General features: G+C 38.9%; 2 protein-coding genes across 5 annotated transcripts in view; both read right to left on the bottom strand.

The window, feature by feature from the left end:
• Positions 1-5,644, bottom strand: part of LOC103988788 (MAP3K epsilon protein kinase 1) — a 43,841-nt gene extending 38,197 nt beyond the window's left edge. For 2 of the 4 annotated variants that reach the window (XM_009407420.3, XM_009407422.3), the window contains exons 1-2: positions 5,145-5,632; positions 4,924-5,058 (exon numbers count right to left, since the gene is read on the bottom strand). In XM_009407420.3, coding sequence (XP_009405695.2) covers positions 4,924-5,058; positions 5,145-5,204 — 195 coding nt within the window. In that variant the 5' untranslated portion in view covers positions 5,205-5,632. Of the gene's footprint in view, positions 1-4,923; positions 5,059-5,144 lie in introns of all 4 variants that reach the window. The other 2 variants (XM_009407421.3, XM_065188022.1) reach the window with 2 other exon arrangements.
• Positions 5,645-7,731: 2,087 nt separating this feature from the next.
• On the bottom strand, positions 7,732-10,696 carry LOC103988789 (pentatricopeptide repeat-containing protein At3g29230-like). Its single transcript, XM_009407423.3, has one exon. The coding sequence runs from the start codon at positions 10,448-10,450 to the stop codon at positions 8,921-8,923; it is 1,530 nt and encodes a 509-aa protein (XP_009405698.2). The 5' UTR covers positions 10,451-10,696; the 3' UTR covers positions 7,732-8,920.
• Between the last annotated feature and the right edge of the window lie 9,846 nt (positions 10,697-20,542).

Genomic DNA, 20,542 nt, shown 5'->3' with positions numbered 1-20,542 from the left:
CTAAAATTTCACTATCCATATTCTGATGTTTGCCAAGGAGATAAGTAGCCCATAAAACAATAGCTACAAAATATTAAGATATCCACAACCCGTACAGTATTAGACTATTAGCATCATGGACCACTATTTTGCCTGATCGATATGAAACAAGCAATATGTTGCAGTTCGGGCATGATTCCATACATGGATGACCACCATTTCAAACGATCCATTCCAGCCCACTCAAATGGGTCTACTATGACCTTTTTAGTTAATGCTTTTATGGCATGCATTTGTGAGCCCTCTTCACCTAAAAGCGAGTGTTTTGCCTCCAACTACCATGTCGCTCAACGTATAGCATCAACAATTTACGCTTCCTCCTCCTTTCCCTCTTCCTCTTCCTCTTCCTTTACCACCTCCTCTTCTTCCCTTCTCTTTCTCCTTCCTATTCCTCATTGTGCTTCTTCCTCTACCACCTCCTCTTCTTCTATCCTCTTCCTTCCTCCTTGCCCCTCCTCTTCCTCCATCGTCCCTTCTTCTTCTCCTTCCTCTTTGAAACACCAATATGTACCGACATACCATGTGTTGATACACAAGTACATAGTTTCATGTAAGGTTCGAAATTTCATACCATACCGGTGTATCGAGCTTTGCTTGGTACGGTACGATATGGCATACCGAGCGATATGCCTATATATATAATATAAATATATATATTTTTATAAAATATATAAAAATAATATATAAAAATATAAAAATAATATAAAAATATTTTAAAAAAGGCGTACGTAGCCTCAGCAACATCGCCTCCTCCTCTTCTCCTCATCTGCGGCATTCTGTCACGGACTTAGCTGATTTCGCCTAAGTCGTGCGGCACCTTTGAGTATCCGTCCGCAAAGGTCAGCCTCCCCGAAGCCTTCCATAGTCTCTTAGGACCCAAAAAAGAGAAAACAGATTAGAGAAAACGCCTCACTTGGGATCCATCCACAAGCAAACATTTCCGAAAACACTTCATAGATAATGCAAATTACAAACAGACTTTACAAGTTTTGAACAGTTGCACAACAAAGGGTCAAAATTGTCCATTATAGACCGAAATCTCTCACAAGTGTCCACATGACACAACTTTTATTTACAAGCCTAAAACGACCACCAACCCAACTAAAATGGGACTATTAACCTTCGGTCGTCCCTCTACATGTTGTGCAAAGCGTGAACATACCAAAAGACACGGACATACACACTAAAATCTTACAAGTAGGGTATATGATATGACAAATCACTTATATTATGTGCATCATTATATATAAGATTCACACACTATTACTTGTAACCACAAGGACACAAATTTAGCAATTTACTGAACTCTTGGGAAACTAGTCAAACATAACAAGTGCAGCAATTAACGACATGTCTTTTATAGGTTTCAAGACTAGCATGTCAGCTTTCTGTAGGATGTGAGGACCAAACTTCATCATTATGATAAAAGATGGGTCTAGCTTGGATACACAATAGTGAAGCTTAGGCAGTTCCCATTGTCATCTTGAGGTCAGGTTCAACATGCCAACAAGTCCAAACCCAAAGTTCAGGCAACATAGAGAAAGAAAGCAAACAGATATTTAGAACAATCAGTACCAAAAGACAGCCTTAATTCTAATATATCCACTAATTAAGGTATGGTCTTCTATTTGGTGTTGAGGGGGTAGAAGCAGTATGCTTGCCCTCTTCACCAAAGAATTCAGCCCTAACTTGGTTTGACTCCCATAAAATAAATGAAGAATAAACCCATCTAGATACAAAAGTGACCATGCCTTGTTCACTAAACTACCATACGAATTTGACCAAGTACTAGGAGTTGCATAATGTTGCAAAAGTTTCACAGAAGATGCATGGCAACAAATATGAACTGGTATACCATCTTCATTATCATATCTCTATATAGATAAAAGCATAATACTTGATAAAAATGGAACCATAAAGACAGTCCTATCAAAGTTTATTATATAAGCATGCCAATAGGTTGGACATTTTAAGGAAATGCCAAACCTTTTTTGAAGGCTGACCTTGGAATGCATATGAAAAGATTATATGTGAAAATAAGTAAAATTGTTTCTATGATCCTCATCAGTAAATTTCAAAGGATCGCATTCAACTGATATTACCTACATAAAGTAAATGTGATCCTATGCAGATTTGGTATGTTGATATTTGTAGATGAAATGCCTTTAGCCAACCTGAACTTCTTGTTGTTTATTCTAGCGCTGCCTTAATGATGAGTTTCCCCCAAAATTTCCATTCTATTGAACTTTACATGGGCACTCAAGGCCTAAAGCAATACAAGGCATCTAATTCAAGGGGAAATAGTATTTACCTTGACTAAAGACCACAAGTGCTACATAACCCATGCTCTTCATGAAAATTAAATAATAAAGACCCTTATGGGTAAAACTTCAATCTCCTGTATGAACTAATGATTCAAAACATGTAGCTATCATGCAAAAATGAGATGCTTATTTGAGTCCTACAGGGAAATCCATGCAAATGACCTTAATTTCCACTAGTTCAATGTTTGACGAACTGATACAATACCAGCCTTGTTTTTATCTGGCAGTGCATTACAAATCGCATGTATACTTTTAGCAGTTCATTTGATGATATAAATTCAAATTGCAACTTCCCTCAAGATTTATTAATTAAAAATTTCGACCAAAGATGAGACAATAAATGGCCTGTTAGCATAATGTAATTTGATGGATTTATAACAAAGGAATCTAAATTCACATGACAACCATATCTCAAAACTCAATTAGCACAGTGCAAGCTAAGGATGCTCCCAAGAACAACCATATCCCATGTAATGCCAGCGCTATTTGAATAAACCTACAAAGCGAAAAATAAATGAGAATAGATTGGCAGAAATAGTTCTTGTTCCCATTTTTCTCAAACACTCGCTTCATGACTTCTTGGGTGGCTCTAGGTATTAGAAAAGTGGAGATCACTATAACTTGCTAGCTTATTAGCTTTTGCATCCATGTTTCTGCATGAAACACCAATATCATTCCAGAGTTATGGATCATTTCCTAGTTTAAAACACTTAAAATTGTCACTTACTCAATTAATCTTTTGCATTTTGTTTTGGAAAAAAAAATCTTTTGCAGGCTTGTCTGCACAAATGGATCCAAAGCCTACAAGATCAACCACTACAGAAGCTTTCATCACCAAAGTACTTGAACCCCTAGACTAACATCCATGCAGCTCGACTAATTGCGTTCAAAACAAAAGATAGACAGTGGGTAGTCAAGTGAAATAGTACATGTCTGCATGCATGATGCAAAAGTCATTTAATTTTATTAGACCAAAAAAACTATAACATGATAATTAAATGATCAAAGATCTTGATGATGAAATCCAAGTTCTAGGGACTTCCCCTATTAGCAATCTGTGTTGTTCAATAAAGCTCAAAACAACAAATGTATATATAAAATGCACGTATGTAGAAGTTAGACACTAACAAACAGAAAGAACAGGACGTTAACATCAATTCATGGAAATAAAATTGGCCATACAATTCAGTGAAATCCTAAGATTTCAAAAACATTTGTCATGTGAAAGCATCAAATCAGATCGCTATAGGTTTAATTACACAAGTTACATTTAACCTTGCTTTTGGTGTAGCTTAGGTCTTTAAAAACATGGATTTCTATTGAGTTTTCAGTTTATTTTCTTTCACTAAGAAAACAAAACTGACAAGTAAACTTTTATAGATTATATGGCTTTAAAGACGTGAAAGTCTATTAATGTTTCAGAAAAGCAGTCTTTTATTCTGACTTAAGCCATAGGTTTGATTACAGAAATTATACGTGTTCCAGAATCGACTTTTGGTGCAGCTTATATGGCTCTAAAAACATGGACTTCTACTAATGTTTCAGTGCATTTTCTTTCACTAAAATAAGGACTAAAATAATATTAATTTGCCTTTTATGAAAAATTCAAGTTTATATATATATATATATATATATATATATATATATTAAAAATCAATGTTAATTTTCAGTAATAGCTTGTTCAAACCCTTTCATCTTCTACTTACTACATATATCTTTGGGAATTAAAATTTCCCAAAATCATCCTTAGATTCACCTTAAGAAGATTAATTATGTTACAATGAAAATTTAAAAACAAAGATAAAAGAGAGCCAATGAAAAAGAAAGAAGGACTAGGAGGAAGAAGAGTGATAATGTAATATCAGAGAAAAAGGGATGGAACATTAGAATTAAACAAATAGGAAGCAAGACAGAAGTAAATAAAATAGAGAAAAATAAAATCAGTCAGAGGTAATCCAACGTTGTTACTACCACCTCCATCATCATACAAGCTCAAGCTCCGCACATGCATCAAATCTCTTATTTTTGCATATGTTCCTAATGTTGTGAGTCTTGTGACTATGCAGTTACATTTTGGCTTCAAACAAGTAAAAGCTAATCATAACAGAATTCTAGACTTTATCACTCCAAGCATGTTCTACTCTCATCTATAAGTTTTAAACACCATGCAATCGAGGAGAAAAACCTTTATGACCTATCACCGTAAGATACCATTAACCATCACCATGGACCTGTTACCAGGCGAACTGCTTGGGAATGTGTAGTTGGATCAATGTATAAAAACAACTTTACATGACAATCAAATGGATGCAAGTGAATGGAAGCTTAAACGAAGCTGTTATGTGATTTCTGTGTTTATCAAAGATGTAGCAGTAGAATTATCTAAAATCAATTGAGTTAATCATGAAATATATAAAGGATCCAACAGTCAAACCATGCAAGTAGGCACCCTTTAGAAGCAAAACTTTGGACGCTGAATTTATAATAGTAAAGTTGGTAAAGCCACTCAAAATAGGACATGAGCAATCAACAAATTCACATACAGGAAAAGAGAACACACCATAATGATACTGAGATCTTCTTGTGGGATATTCTCCAACGAGACCTGCTTAATCGCCACAAAGTCTCCATTCTCCAGGTCCAGGCCCTTATAGACCCGTCCGTACGCCCCCTTCCCAATCTCATCGCCAAGCATCTGAACTCCGACCAAAATGCGAACAGAAGGATAAGCTTGAGAAGAGAACAAGCACGATTTTCCCGGAAAGAGATGAGGGCACCGACATATTTATTGTCGAGGGTCTTGGATTTGTGGTAATGAGTGGTGGCCGCCTGCCGAGACATCTTCGCCGGCGTCCGAGACCGTCGCGAACCCTAAAACCAGCCTTCTGACGACTCTAGCGGCGATTCAAAGGGGAAGATCCTCGGATTCCCCGTGCGCGGGAGAAAATCCGTCAGGGAATCACCGGCATTGATGGAACTCTACTCCAACCGCCATGGGCGGGAAGGGCCGAAGACCAAATGCAGGCCGAGATGCGAGAATCTTGGGGAATTCAAGCCCTGGGCGACGCCCACAGCGCCCAAGCCTTGAAGGGACCGGAGAAGAGGAAAGAGGACGAGGAGAGCGGAATCGACCACGTTGGTGTTGGGGGGGGTGTCGCTTCCTGCCCCGCTCGGATGGAATTGATGGGGGAGGGGAGGAGAAAATGGAGGCCGAGGGAAGGAGGTCATTTAAAGGCAGGGCTGCGTCATGCACAGAGAGAGAGAGAGAGAGAGAGAGAGAGAGGGTGAAAGGGAAAAAGACGGTGGAAATGTAAGAAAGGAAATTGCAGGGAAGCGTGCGGGCACTGGAATCCAAACCAATTGGCTTTCTGATCCGCTTGTGCGGGTGCCAGTTAAAATGACTTGCAAGCTCCGACGATCAGGATAACATGAATAAAAAATATTTTTTACTCTGATTCGAGCCCAGCGTATCTGACCAACATAAATTTAGATATAAACTATGATGAGAAATCCTTTTAATCGATACAAATGTAATGCCTACTCCTCTATAAATCCTTCCATCAAGTATAAAAATAAATTTAGATGTAAATTATATAAGTTCAAATTTTATGTCTTCAGCTGGTGTCTGTGTCATTTTTCATCGCACGATGTGTCGTGGAGCTATTATGTTAATGTCTCGTGGGCCCCAGCAACCAGGATAGCAAAATTAAATTTTTTTTTGCTGCTGAACCATTTGATACAACAAGCCTAAGCCTAGAACGATTCACTGTAATCCCCCACCCGTCCCCTAATTTTTCTCCTTTTTTTTTTACAAAAATAAATGATGAAAAATCCTTTTACTAGTGTCTCTCTACCCTTTTTCTCTATTCATGCATTAATCATGCACAGAATGAACTCGGATAACAAATAGAAACTTAAATCGAGCTTATGTGTAGGTTCAAATTTATACCTTCGACTGGTGTCTGGGTTATCTTTCGTCGCCCGATGCGTCGTGGAGCTACAGATCATCTTTGGTTGCACAATGTGTCGGTCATACAGCCAATCTAGCTGAAAGCTCATCTCCAGACTGATATCAACAAGACAAGATATTTAAAAGGATTCGACTAAAAATGACTCACAAATTGGGTCGGAAGCATACTACCCATTAACGATCCTTATGATGACAGAGAGGAATACTGACGACCATAAGTAAATAAGGTCCCCTTAGCAGAAGATGTACATGGGTCTATTCAAAAACGAATGAATTTAACCAATGGTAGATAGTTATTTCATAGGCATGAAAAATCCTCGATAATGGTGTGGCATAACATTCTTTCCGTATGATTTAAGGGTGTCCAACATTCTTTCCGTATCAACTAGTTAGATATAATTCAAATTGACCTCAGATTTCCTTTTATTGATGATAAATAGATAAATATTAGAAACTTGGACCTCCCTTCCATGTCTTTTTATTGCAAATGGAACAACATATTTAATGGTCCATAAACGATCAAGACTACAGCAAAACATATAAAAGATGCATGCATGACATTGTCCCAATGGGTTCTTCTTCCGGCTTAACTTAAACTGCCTAATGGTCACAGTTAATCCTCCTGGCTCTCCGTAACACCTGTGTCTCTCCGGTACGCTCAGATGAGATGCTTCTAACGATGTGGATCTGAGCCCCTAACACTACTAAAACATACCACAAATATTTGATGGAATTCTCATCACCATGGGGTTTAGATAGATACTTGCAGTATAGTCATATTTTCCATCAAGAATAACTATAGACTCTAGTCATGTTCTTTGAATTGCACCGAGGAGGTGGTCAAGGTGACAGTTGTGATGCTTGTTGGTGGCCCCATTTTACTCACAAATTAAGGCCCCACAGACAAAAGTTGTGTCTGCAAAAATATAATCAAGACAGAATACACAATTTAGCATGCCTATATCCATGAAAGAAAGACAATAAGCTGACAAGCAATATATTTATCGTCTCAAATGTGGCAACTAGATGAAGGAAGTTAGTTCAAGCTATAACGACAGCTTAGAAGAGTAAAGGTGTGGCTGACGGAGGCATATGATTTCTCAAAGTTTTTAATTCTTCTATTATCTGCATGACGCTTCCTCATGAAATTAATCCTCTATGGCATGCCATTGTTTACATTACTTACCCCAAGAACAGGAGAAAGAATACTCCACTTTGATGAAGACCAAAAGGAGTTTTCAGTAGTGAGATTAATGATCATCTGAAATCATATAGGTCCTTTCTCATCTCTAAATCTGATATGTAATTCGATCAGTTTCAAATTCCCCATTCCACATAAAAAAGATTGTAACCAAATTTAATGGACAATTTCACCAACGTAATACTTTGAATCTGAAATGACTCAATAAGCAAAAGAGATAAATCTTTATCAAATACTTTTTTGGGGTTTTCTAAAGCAGGAAAAAAGTTGTTCTACACTTGACGAGTAACTAACAAGCACAAATAACTTACATGACTTATAAGAGACATCTAGAGCATCATAAGAGACTTATCTACCATATATAAATATTCTTTACAATCTAAATCAAGCTATATATCAACTGGCTCTCCCATAGATTATGCTAAAGAAGCATACTCACAGAGGAGGCCCGAACTGAGCTGGATAAAGGATATCCCTCCAGCTAAACCAACAATCATCAGAGACCACTCCATAGCAACCTAAGTCCATGGCCACCCACCAGTTTTGGTGTCTCACACAAACAAAGTTATTTCCTGGCTGTCCACACATACATTTTGATACCAATTTCAAATGCTCTGTGAAATAAACAGAGAATAAATGTTTCGAATTCCGACACTGACTTATCTCAACAGGTGTATATGGCTAAGGAGATTTAATCACAGCCACTGCTATATGCTCTGACAGCGTATAGATCAATTTGAAAGAATCAGACAGGTTAGCCATCTTAGGACCCCCCAGATATCACATCCCAAAGAAATAAACAAGCGGCAGCCAGATCGATGGACTGGATCAAGTAGCAGTAATAGAAACTGATAGAGCTCAAATTCAGGATATTCAGATACTCTCTAGCTGCGAATATTTCTTCCTGTTATGCAGACAAGACCAAGATCAGAATCGCATAAAAAAATCTCCTGTTTTGGGAAGTCTTATCACTTTGCACATGATCATTGCCAGCTTTAACTGATTGCCTTATAGAAGAAAGCTTTGAGATGATTCTTATGTTACCTCCATGTTACCATCATGTTTCCATGATGGTCCATGGAAACAAAAGAAAGACTATACGATACAAAGTTGATTCTCCCATTTGACTAACACTATTCCGTAGTCTTTGTCTCATTTTGCCACATATAACAGATGGCCTGAGGCATAATCGCCTACCACAAATGGTTTTTACCTGAAAGCGCACCGTACTGGATACTTCTTGTTGCACCAAAATAAACAAGAACCCCTGGCAACCATCAATCCTCTTTGCCTTGTCGACCAATCATCACCATTATTTGCGTTCGCAACAAATCATCACCTTGTCTAGGACTGACCAACAAAAGAGGTGATACATAAATCTGTTCCTCATTTGATGTGCATCAGTACCTTATTCTGAAATCTACGGCCTCTCTGCTGTTCGTCAATCCAACTCAATCCTGGAAGCTTGTTGAATTTTCTGCCCCTTATCATTGCTCTAACTCTTGCAGCATCCTCCCATTGTCCTCTCTCAGCATATATACTGGATAGAAGTATATAATTCCCTGTATTATTGGGCTCCAGCTTAAAGAGCTCTTTTGCAACACTCTCTGCAATCTCAATATTTGCATAAGTCCTACAAGCTGCAAGCAATGCCCCAAGGGCTCCGGGATGAGGCCCCATCGGCATGCTCTGAATCATTTCAAAAGCTTGTTTAAGCCTCCCTGCCCGTCCAAGCATGTCTACGACACAAGCATAGTGGTCGGCCCTCCGATCCATACCATAGACACGAAACATGCTTTCCCAGTACTCGAGCCCCTTGTCAACAAGCCCTGCATGGCTACAGGCACTCAGCACGCCAACAAACGTGATCGGATCTGGCTTGATCGCCTCCTTTTGCATCCTGTCAAAAATGTCAAGCGCCTTCAATTCATGTCCATGGGACGCCAGTCCATTGATGAGAGCCGTGTATGAGTATGCGTCCGGGAAATGTATCTCCTCGAATGCATGAAGGGCTTTCTCGACATTCCCGCACTTGGCATGCATATCCACAAGTGCAGTGAGAACACGTTCATTCCTGTCGATCTTCTTGCGGTCGACATACGACCCAACCCAGTTCGCCAACTCCACACTCCCTAACTGAGCCAATGCAGAAATGACACCAACCATTGTGGCTGCGTCTGGCTCAATCCTCTGCCGTTCCAACCGGCGGAACAGCGCAAAAGCCTCCTTAGGCATTCCACATTGGGAGTACCCGGTGATCATCGCAGTCGATGATACCAGGTTCTTTTCGGGCATTCGGTCGAACAGTTCTCTGGCGGCAACGACAGCGCCAGTTTTACAGTACCCAACCACCATGACGGTCCAAGAGACGGTGTTTTGGACCGGCATCCGGTCGAAGACGGCCCTGGCGGAGGACAGGTCGCCGGCATTGGCGTAGCCGACAATCAAGGCGTTCCAGGATATGACGTTCCGGTGGGGCATGGCGTCGAATAACCGCAGGGCGGAAGGCATGTCGGCACCAAGACGAGCGTGGGCGCCGAGGAGGGCGTTGAAGGAGACGACGTCCTTGAGGGGTATATCAAGGAAGGCAGCGCGGGCAAGGAGGAGGGAGCCGCACTTGCCGTACATGTCGACGAGGGCGTTGGAGACGGGGAGGACGGCGAGGAGGCCAGAGCGGAGGGCGCGGGAGTGGAGCTCAGAGCCAAGGGGGAGGGAGGGGATGGCGGCGGAGCAGTTGAGGAGGAAGGGGAGGGTGAAGCGGCCGGGGTGGAGAGAAGCGCGGGTCATGAGGAGGTAGAGCCGGAGGGCAGCAAACGGGGCGGAGGTAAGTGGAGACTTGGAGAGGGAGCGGATGGCGACATTGAAAAGGGGAAGGAGAAAGGCAGAAGAGAAAGCGGCACCGGAGAAGTAGCGCATGATGTGAGCGTGGATTTGGTTGAGCTGGGGGAGGGGAATCGGGGTCGCCGAACCGAGGATGGCGGCCAGGCGATCGACATCGGTGGCAGCGGCGATGGTGAGCGAGGATGCAGATGGGATCGGCGAAGAGAAGTTGGCGGTCGCCAGTTGGACGTGAAGCGGAAGGAGAAAGGCCGAGAAAGGGAGAGGAACGAGGGAGAGATGACGTTACCAGTTGCCGTTATAATCAAACCTGGGGTGGGATTGGGCGAAGTTTGAGAACTCATAATTCTGCTGTGGGGATCATATGTTCTTTATCCGAGACCTACAAAAATTCAAAAATATACGGTCTCCCTAAGTAACATAATATTTAATATATATAAATTTCTGTTTTGTGGATTTTGTACATCAATTTTTATACGACGATGAACACATCTTTGAAAAATTAAGGATTTTATTTTATGTTCTTCCACTATGCATGTGATGTCGTCCCCTAAGATTTCATTATAATAGTATAGTTGTTAGGAATAAGTCGGCACTCAGAGAGAGGGCCGAATTAGTACAACAGATAAAATCACCAGTTTAGAAAATCTTCGTTTGATTAAAACTGATTTCGGAAAGATGTTAACTTAAAACACGTTCGTAAAAGTGTGCAGGTAGAGTAATAAGGAAGTATGGCAGTTTGCAATAAATGTAAATAGCAAAGCAGAAACGCAAACCGAGTTATAGTGGTTCGATCGTCGTGACCTACATCCACTCCGCCGATTACCCATCTGTCAAGGCTACCGGCATCCATTAACGATCTTCCTTCAATAGGCGAAAATCAACTATCTTTACAACTCGATTATCCTTTTAACAGGTAGGAGAGAACATTTACAACCCCACTTACTCCTCTTAAAATAAAATTCTAAACACTTAGGTCAGAGGAGGAGAACTCTCAAGATTACAATAGAAATTTGCCTTATTTTTATACTCAGTTGTTGTATCTTTAACCAAGGATGAGAGGGGTATTTATAGGCCTCAAGTAGATTCAAATTTGGAGCCTAAAAGTGTCTCATCCCCGGTCTTCGGGGTACTGGCGGTACCACCGCCTGTGAAGGCGGTACCACTGCTAGTGCTTTTTGACACTGGGCGGTACCATCGCCTGACAGGGGTGGTGGTACCGCTTGACATAGTCTCGGAGACTGTGCAATGTGTTGAATCTCATATTTTGATGATGATAATCAATTGATGACGGAGTTAAACTTAACTCCCGGAGTTTAAACAAACTCCCCCTATCAATATGGCTTATTGATAGAAACTCTTGGATTCAAAAATCCAAGCAACATGTCATGATCAAATCATACATGTCATCAACATACTTCTCCCCCTTTGTCATCAACAAAAAGGAGAAGTACCATAATCAAGTATTTATGATTTAAGTTCAACTCATTGCATAAAAAACATAGTATCAAATGTAATCTAGCAATTAAAGATGTGCAAGTTTAGCATGCTTGCTTTTCTTGAGATAGCAACTGTTTGCTTCTCTTTAAACTATAAGCTAGCAATTTTTACGATATGAAGTTTTACTACGTACAAGCTAGCAAAAATTTCGAAAGAAAATGCAAGATAATCTTGTGTAAGCTCATGATTCTTGCTTCCTATTGCAATATGCAAGTTGCAAGTTTTGCTTCTTGAGATAGACAAGATAACATTTTTGCAATTTTTGTTTCTTAAGATAGGCAAGCTTGTGATGTTCAAGATAGCAAGCTCTTTCTTCTCTTTTGAGAAGTGCCATTTTTACTTTCTTTGCAAAGTGTAAGCTAGCAAAATGCCAAACTAGCAAGAGACAATGTTTTACATGAGGCAAGCAAACAATTTGGCAAGTGTTGCATTTGTATCTTTTCTTTATATGTGCAAAAAGTAAGCAAGTTTTTGCATTTTCTTGATTTGTGCAAGCTAGCTAATTTCTCTTTCAGATGACCCTTTACATTAATTCAAGATAGCACATTAGCAACTCTTTCTCTCCCTTTGTTATTAGCAAAAATAAGGGAAGACCCTTTACATCAATTATGACAAAGGTAAGTATCAATCTTATTTGCACATCATTATATTTTCAAATTAAAATATGCACATTTTTAAAACCATACATTTCATTTTTCATGCATGATGCAAATCAATTATCACTATGTGCATATCATACATGATATTCAAGCATTCATGATACATCATTTTGATAACAAATTATAGCATTTCAAATTATGATGATATCTAAATGTCAAATTGATAATGAAACCAATTGATAATTGTGTTTATGTTTTAATCTGCGTTTTGAGTGACGCAGGATGCTTCGATCAGGATGAGACAATTAAAGCAAAAAAAATCATGTTGGGCTAGAGGAACATGTCAGAAGATTGGACATCGGGCCGGTGGATCGGTCGACGTATCGACAGAAGGCTTCAGGCTATGGATTCAAGCATCGGGCCAAGAAGAGCGGGTATTGCGCCAAGAATATCGGAGTTGCGGAGTCAACTAACCGATTAAGCAATAGGTCGCAGGAGAGGACGATGCGCAGAAGAATCGAACGAAGCGTCGAGGGACCACTGACATGTCGGATAACTTGATTAATGCTTAGTATTAATTGTCTAGATCGAAGTTTATTTTATATGTATAGGATTAACTATGATGAAAGTAAGATATACAGTAGGAGTTATGCCGGAGTCAAGACTATGATCACGTTGGGGGATCGAGAGTTCGACGGAAGTCCAGATGGTCATCGGAGGTTCTACGGGAATAAATCCAAGAAGTCCAAGAGCTTACCAAAGAAGCTCGTCGGAACTCGCCAAGTGGATCGTCGCAAGTCCAGAAGTTTGCCGGAAGTCCGCAGGAGCATCGCCGAAGGTTCGTCGGATGTTCGCCGGAAGCTCACCGAAAGAAGCGATTGATGCACCAGAGCAAGTTGTAGTAAATATCTTAAGAAATATCATAGTTAGCAAGTAGATTAAGTTAGGAATGGGAGGTGATCCCATTAACTTAATTTGGGGGCAATTGGGCCCTTGACAAACCCAAATTGGGCCGAATGGATCAGCCCATTCGGATCCAAATTTCCTGGCCGGTGGTGGCACCGCCCAGGAGCTCAGTCTCCCAGGAAAGCTGGGCGGTGCAACCGCCCAAGTTAGGCGATGGTACCGCCTAGGCTCAGTCTCCAAGCGAGACTGGGCGGTGGTACCGCCTGAGCTCGGTCTTCGAGCGAAGCCAAGCGGTGGTACCGCCTAAGCTCGATCTCCGAGTGGTAGTACTGCTTAGTTATGGTGGTAGTACCGCCAGGACCATGGAAATCCGGGAGATGATATTTTTGAGCTCCAAATTCAAACCAGTTTGGGGCCTATATAAACCCCACCCTTTCTATATGAAAGGGTAACCGAAAGCTTACATTTATTCTAAGAATTTGAGAGCTTAAAAGTGTTGTAAAAGGCTAGAAGTTCTTCTCCCTCTTTTCTTCTAAGTTTTGATCATTCAAGAGAGGAGTGAAAATCTGTAAAGGTTATCTCCTAAGCTCGTCAAAAGGAGAAAAGGTGTAAAAAGTGGTAGGCCTTTGCCTATTGAAGGAAGGCCTCTAGTGGACATCGGTGACCTCGTCGGAGGAGGAAGCCAAAAGTGGATGTAGGTTAAGATTGACCGAACCACTCTAAAATTATGGTGCTCTCTGGTTTGCATTTATTCTTGCTGTTTACCTTACTGCAAACCTCCATATGTGTTTTGTTAGGATCAAGAGCACTAAGAGAGGGTGGGGGGCTGAATTAGTGCAGCGGAAAACTTTCAACGATTTAAAACGACGTTCGTACGATAAAAATGATTTCGGTAAGAAAGCTGATTCGAAAATCACTTTAACTTGTGATCAAGCAAGATGTAGTTAAAGTAAAGATATAGAGGCAGTTTGTAGTTAAGATAGAGAACAGAATGTAATTGCAAACCGAAATATGACGTTCGTACGATAAAAGCGATTTCGATATGAAAGCTGATTCAGAAGTTGCTTTATCTTAGATTAGGCGAAGTGCAGTTAAAGTAAAGCTATAAAGGCAGTTTGCAGTTAAGATAGAGAACAGAAAGTAAATGCAAACTGAGATTTAGAGTGGTTTTGTCAATCTTGACCTACATCCACTTTTGACTTCCTCCTTCGATGAGGTCATCGACGTCCACTAGAGGCCTTCCTTCAATAAGCGAAGGCCAACCACCCTTTTACAGTTTCACTCCTTTTGATGGGCTTAGGAGACAACCCTTACAAACTTTTCTCTCCTCTTTTGAAGGATCAAAACTTGGAAGAAAAGAGGGAGGAGAACTTCTAGCCTTTACAACACTTTTGAGCTCTAAAAATCACAGAGTAAGATTGGATTTTCGGTGCCCTTTTATGCAGGAAAGGGTGGGTATACATAGGCCCTAAATTGGTTTGAATTTGGAGCTAAAAAATGTCTTTTCCCGGATTTCCGAGGTCCTGGCGGTACTACCTCCTAACTAGGGCGGTACAACTGCCTGGCAGCTCGGAGACTGAGCCTCTGGGTGGTGCCACCGCCTGACAGGGGTGGTTGCACCGCCCAGTCTCGCTCGGAGACTGAGCCCAAGCGGTGCCACCACCTGACTGGGGCGGTTGCACCGTCCAGTCTCGCTCGGAGACTGAGCCCAAGCGGTGCCACTACCTGACCTGGGTGGTTGCACCGCCTAGCTTTCCTGTGAGACCATCTCTTGGGCGGTGCCACCACCGACCTTGGCGGTGCCACCGCCTAGCAGGAATTATGGTCCGAATGGGTTGATCCATTCGGCCCAATTTGGGTCCATCAAGGGCCCAATTGCCCCAAATTAAGTTAATGGGATCACCTCCCATTCCTAACTTAATATACATGCTAACTACGATATTTCTTAAGACATTTACTGCAACTTGCTCCGGTGCGTCAATCGCTTCTTCCGGCGAACATCCGATGAACCTTCGGCGATGCTCCGGTGGACTTCCGGAAAACTCCTGGACTTGCGACGATTCACTTGGCGAGTTCCGATGAGCTTCTTTGGTAAGCTCCTAGACTTCTCGGATTTATTCCCGCAGAACCTCCGACGACCGTCCGGACTTCCGTCGAACTCTCGAACCCCCAACGTGATCATAGTCTTGACTCCGGTATAACTCCTACTGTATGTCTTACTTCCATCGTAGTTAATCCAGCACATGTAAAACAAAACTTTGATCGAGATAATTAATCCTAAGTAATTAACCAAGTTGTTCGGTAAATCATTGGTCCCTCGATGCTTCGTCCGATTCTTCGGTGCATCGTCCTCTCCTGCGTCTATTGCCCAATCGGCCAGTTGACTCTGCAACTCCGATATCCATGGTACAATACCCGCTCTTCTTGGCCCATTGCCCGAGTCCACGGCCCGAAGCCTTCTATCGATACGTCGACCAATCCACCGGCCCGACGTCCAATCTTCTGACATGTTCCTCCGGCATAACATGATTTTTTCTGCTTTAATTATCTTATCCTGGTCGAAGCATCTTGCATCACTCAAAACATAAATTAAATCATAAACATATATCAAGTGGTTTCATCATCAAAATACGAGATTCAACAATCTCCCCCTTTTTGATGATAATAACTACTTGATAACGGAGTTAACCTTAACTCCCAGAGTTTAAACAAACTCCCCCTATCAATATGCTATATTGATAGAAACTCTTGGATTCAAAATTCCAAGCAACATGCCATCATAAACTTATGCATAACATGTCATATCATCAACATACTTCTCCCCCTTTGTCATCAACAAAAAGGAGAAGTACAACTATTCTTGTGTTTGTGATATAAGTTTAACTCATTGCATGAAAAACATAATATCAAGTTTTATCATCATGCAATTTTGTAGCTAGAAAATTTAGCAAGTGTTACATCATGCTTAGAACATTCAAGCTATCAAGTTTTAGATATGTAAGTTTTACAATATACAAGATAGCACTTTTGCTTCTTTTGAGATAGCAACTTCTACCTCATGCAAGCTAGCAAATTAGAGATGTTCAAGAAGGCAACTCTTGCTTCGTGAAATATGCAAGTTGCAAGCTAGCAAATTTTTGCTTCCTGTGCAATGTTTGAGCTCGCAATTTTGCTTCCGTTGCAAAGTGCAAGTTTAGCATGTTTAGCTTTTCTTGAGATATCAACTATTTGCTTCTCTTTAGACTACAAGCTAGCATTTTTTACGATATGCAAGTTTTATTACATACAAGCTAGCTTTTCATCACAACATATAAGCACAAAAGCATAGCAAGATTCTTAAGTTCAATCATGGCAATTCAACAATTGCTTTTTGTGCAAGATTGCACTTTGCTTTTCTTTGCATGTTCTTACTAGCAAAAAGCTTTCTCCCCTTTGTTTTTGTCAAAAAGAAGGGAAGAGTACAAGCTAGCTAGCATTTGCCTTGAGCTAGCAATCTTTCTCCCCCTATGTCATTGCCGAAAAAAAAGAGAGGAACCAATGATTTAGACTTTTACATAAACTATGACTTTGCATCAATCAATATTTCAATCATCACATGATACATACAAGATAACAATGCAAAGAAATCATGTCATGAAAGACATCAATTGTTAAACATGATATGATAATAGTCTCAAAAATTTTAATTTACGATACATGTGATACATTGCGATACACTAAAAAATTTAATGCGATGCTTTTAACGATATCAACCTATTTTTAATACAAAGCATGGCAAGAGCAATTATATTGCAAGTTTTCTAAGTTTTGTATTTTTTGCCTCTTTCGAGATAGCAATTCTTTGCTTCTCTTTATATTGCAAGATTTGCAATTCATTGGGAGTGTTCATGATAGCAAGTTCTTTCAATGAAATGATCGAGCTAGCAAATTTTCCTTTCTTTGAAATATGCAGGCTAGTAAACTAACTCCCCCTTTATCATTATCAAAAAGAATGGAGAAATCAATGACTAAAAAATTTAATCATTATACAAGCCATATTACAAAATCATGTCATGATATCAAGAAAATTCAAGAAGGACATGATTCATTTGAAAAATCTTTTTAATAGAGCAAAAGAATTATACAACCAAGGATCATGATTAAAATATATCAATATCATAGATCAAGTCATGATTCGTGATTCATCATAAAGCAAATTAATTTTCAATCATCACATAAGGCATTTAAAGAATTTTTGAAACATAGGAGAATGATTAATTTAAGCATGCAATGTTTCAATCAAATTTAAGTCATGAATACTAATACTTTCATATTGTGAGTATCAATTCATGAATACCAAAAGATATTATTTGTGATTCCAATTTTGCAAGATCAAGATTATAATTTAGATAAAACTCATTCAAGTCAAATCGTTCACTTGAAACTCATAATCAAGTCATCAAAATCAATTTCGAGATTCACAAAATATCATAAAATCATTAATCTCGATCAGATAGGAAAGATATTTTTTAAGTGATTCTTTTTCACCGAAGCATGCCTTAGTCTTTATATGCCAAATCAATATAAACATGGAAGTTCAAGATGTAAAGGAAAAATCTTATATAACAACTCATCAAACAAGATTTTAAACATCTATTTTCAAGCCATATAAAGAGTAAGTCAAGGATTCAATTATCTCATATCATGAATTCCAATAGACATCTCAAATTATCAACATTACATTAAAAAGATATTTCAAAAAGATATATCGATAAGTGATTCATTTGTATCATTTCATTCATTCGGAAGATTCTCCTCTTCGGTAAATGAATCTAGGAGAACAAAATGAATTAAGGGAGATGTAATATGATTGAAGCATTGAACATGATTCATATTTAAAATGTGCCTCATGTCATAAGTATGAATCAAGCATTTGTGAAATCCGAAATCATCCTCAAAGTCACATTCAGTAAATTCATACATAACAAGCATAGATTTATTGAAAAGACGATAAGATAGAGGATCGCATTTTGTTTTTATAAATTTCTATTCATATGATTTGCTTCTTATAAGCATGCCTTTACCTTTAATAAAACAAGTGTCAACATTTAAGACGGAAAGGTAAAAAACAAATCATCAAGCATGGTTCCATGATAACATCCTTTTAATATCTTGATATTCATCATCAAGTATGATTTCAAAAAATATGTTAAAGAGAAATCATTAAGACCAAATGCATGATACACTCATTTATTTTCAAAATATTCATCATGTTTATTTTCATGAGATTCACAAGATTGGTAAAATAAATTCACTAATCTCAGTAGGATAGAAAATTCATTTCCATTTCATACAATTGATTTCATGTGAGGGTATTCAAGTCTTTTGTGAAAACATATATCATCATTTAAAGTCGAAACATAAGTTTCGTCATGAAGCCGTCAAGACCAAACACATCATGATATTACATCTATCATCAAAAGACTATCAAGAAATTCATACATAGATGTACATGCACTATGTCATCTTAATATGTCATGAGAATGTCATCTTAATTCATCATAACAACGATTAGACCAAAAACATGTTAATCTAAAATGAGAGTTTCAAATCAACATTTACTTCAAAAACTCATGCATGACATAAAATCATCAAGATACACATGCATGGATTAATCCTAAGCATTATCACATATCATATAATTATCATCCCTAATGTTGCATATATCATTCAACATTTCAAAACATAACATGCATGAAACCTTAGCAATATACTTTTCATGATCAAATTTTTAATTTTTCAATGATGCTAAAAAGAAAACATGATATAATTTTTGAAAAATAATTTGTTATTCCTATTCCTACTATCTAAATTAAGCACTCATGAAAAACTTCAAGTAATTTCAAAATAATTCAAAAGAGTTGAGTTACTTACCTTGTAGTCGATGCCCGTCAAAGCCCAATTTGCCGTTTCACTTTTGGAAGTTCTTGATTCATCCTTGGTTGTCTTCCTCTTCTTTAGCATCTTCCTCCGTTCAAGTTCATTGTTTATTTTAGATTTTTATTCAATAAACTTATTAAGATTTAGTGTTCGAAGTTCAAGTTTATCATTGTCCTCATCACTTGAGTCATCGCTTAAGTAGCATTCATTTGTCTGGAGTTCCAAATCCTTCCTATTCTTTGGAAGGTGATTCAAGTGCTCATCGGGTTCAAAATGTCCCAAAAGTGTCATTTCATAAGTCATTAATGATTTGATTAATTCTTCTAATGGAAAATTATTTAAATTTTTTATCTCTTGTATTGCGGTTATTTTAGGATCCCACCTTTTTGGAAGGGATCTTAAGATCTTACTTACAAGATCAAAATTCAAAAAAGATTTACCAAGAACTCTTAGATTATTGACGACATCCGTGAAACAGGTGTACATGTCGCCTATAGTCTCACTTGGTTGCATTCAAAAAAGCTCCAAATCATGCAATAAAATATTAATTTTCAAGTCTTTAACTCTACTTGTTCCCTCGTGCGTGATTTCAAGTGTTCGCCAAATATCAAAAGCCATTTCGCATATAGAAATCCAATTGAACTCATTTTTGTCCAAAGCACAAAATAAGGCATTCATAGCTTTTACGTTTAAAGAAAAATACTTCTTCTCCAAATCCAACCATTCGTTCATCGGTTTAGAGGGAAGTTGAAAACTGTTTTCAACAATATTCCATAAATCCAAATTTATAGAAATCAAGAAAACTCTCATTCGAGTTTTCCAATAAGTGTAGTCCAATCCGTTAAACAACGGTGGACGAACAACCGATAAACCCTCTTAAAAGCCACGAAGAGCCATTTCTCTTTGATGTAAATCTGAAATGAGAAATACTGGGCTCTGATACCAATTGTTAGGATCAAGAGCACTAGGGGGGGGGGGGGGGGTGAATTAGTGTAGTAGAAAACTTTCGACGATTTAAAACAACGTTCGTACGATAAAAATGATTTCGGTAAGAAAGCCGATTCAGAAATCACTTTAACTTGTGATCAAGCAAGATGCAATTAAAGTAAAGATATAGAGGTAGTTTGCAGTTAATATAGAGAATAGAATGTAATTGCAAACTGAAATATGATGTTCGTACGATAAAAGCGATTTTAGTATGAAGCTGATTCGGAAGTTGCTTTAACTTAGATTAGGCGAAGTGCAA

The sequence above is a fragment of the Musa acuminata genome, chromosome BXJ1-6, assembly GCF_036884655.1.
Source record: "Musa acuminata AAA Group cultivar baxijiao chromosome BXJ1-6, Cavendish_Baxijiao_AAA, whole genome shotgun sequence".
Lineage (NCBI taxonomy): Eukaryota > Viridiplantae > Streptophyta > Magnoliopsida > Zingiberales > Musaceae > Musa > Musa acuminata.
The sequence above is the reverse complement of the archived record's forward strand: the minus strand, read 5'-3'. Positions and strand labels throughout refer to the sequence as shown.

What these genes read in the sequence shown, in the direction of transcription:
- LOC103988789 (XM_009407423.3), bottom strand. Translation starts at nt 10,450, where the DNA reads ATGCGCTACTTCTCCGGTGCCGCTTTCTCTTCTGCCTTTCTCCTTCCC.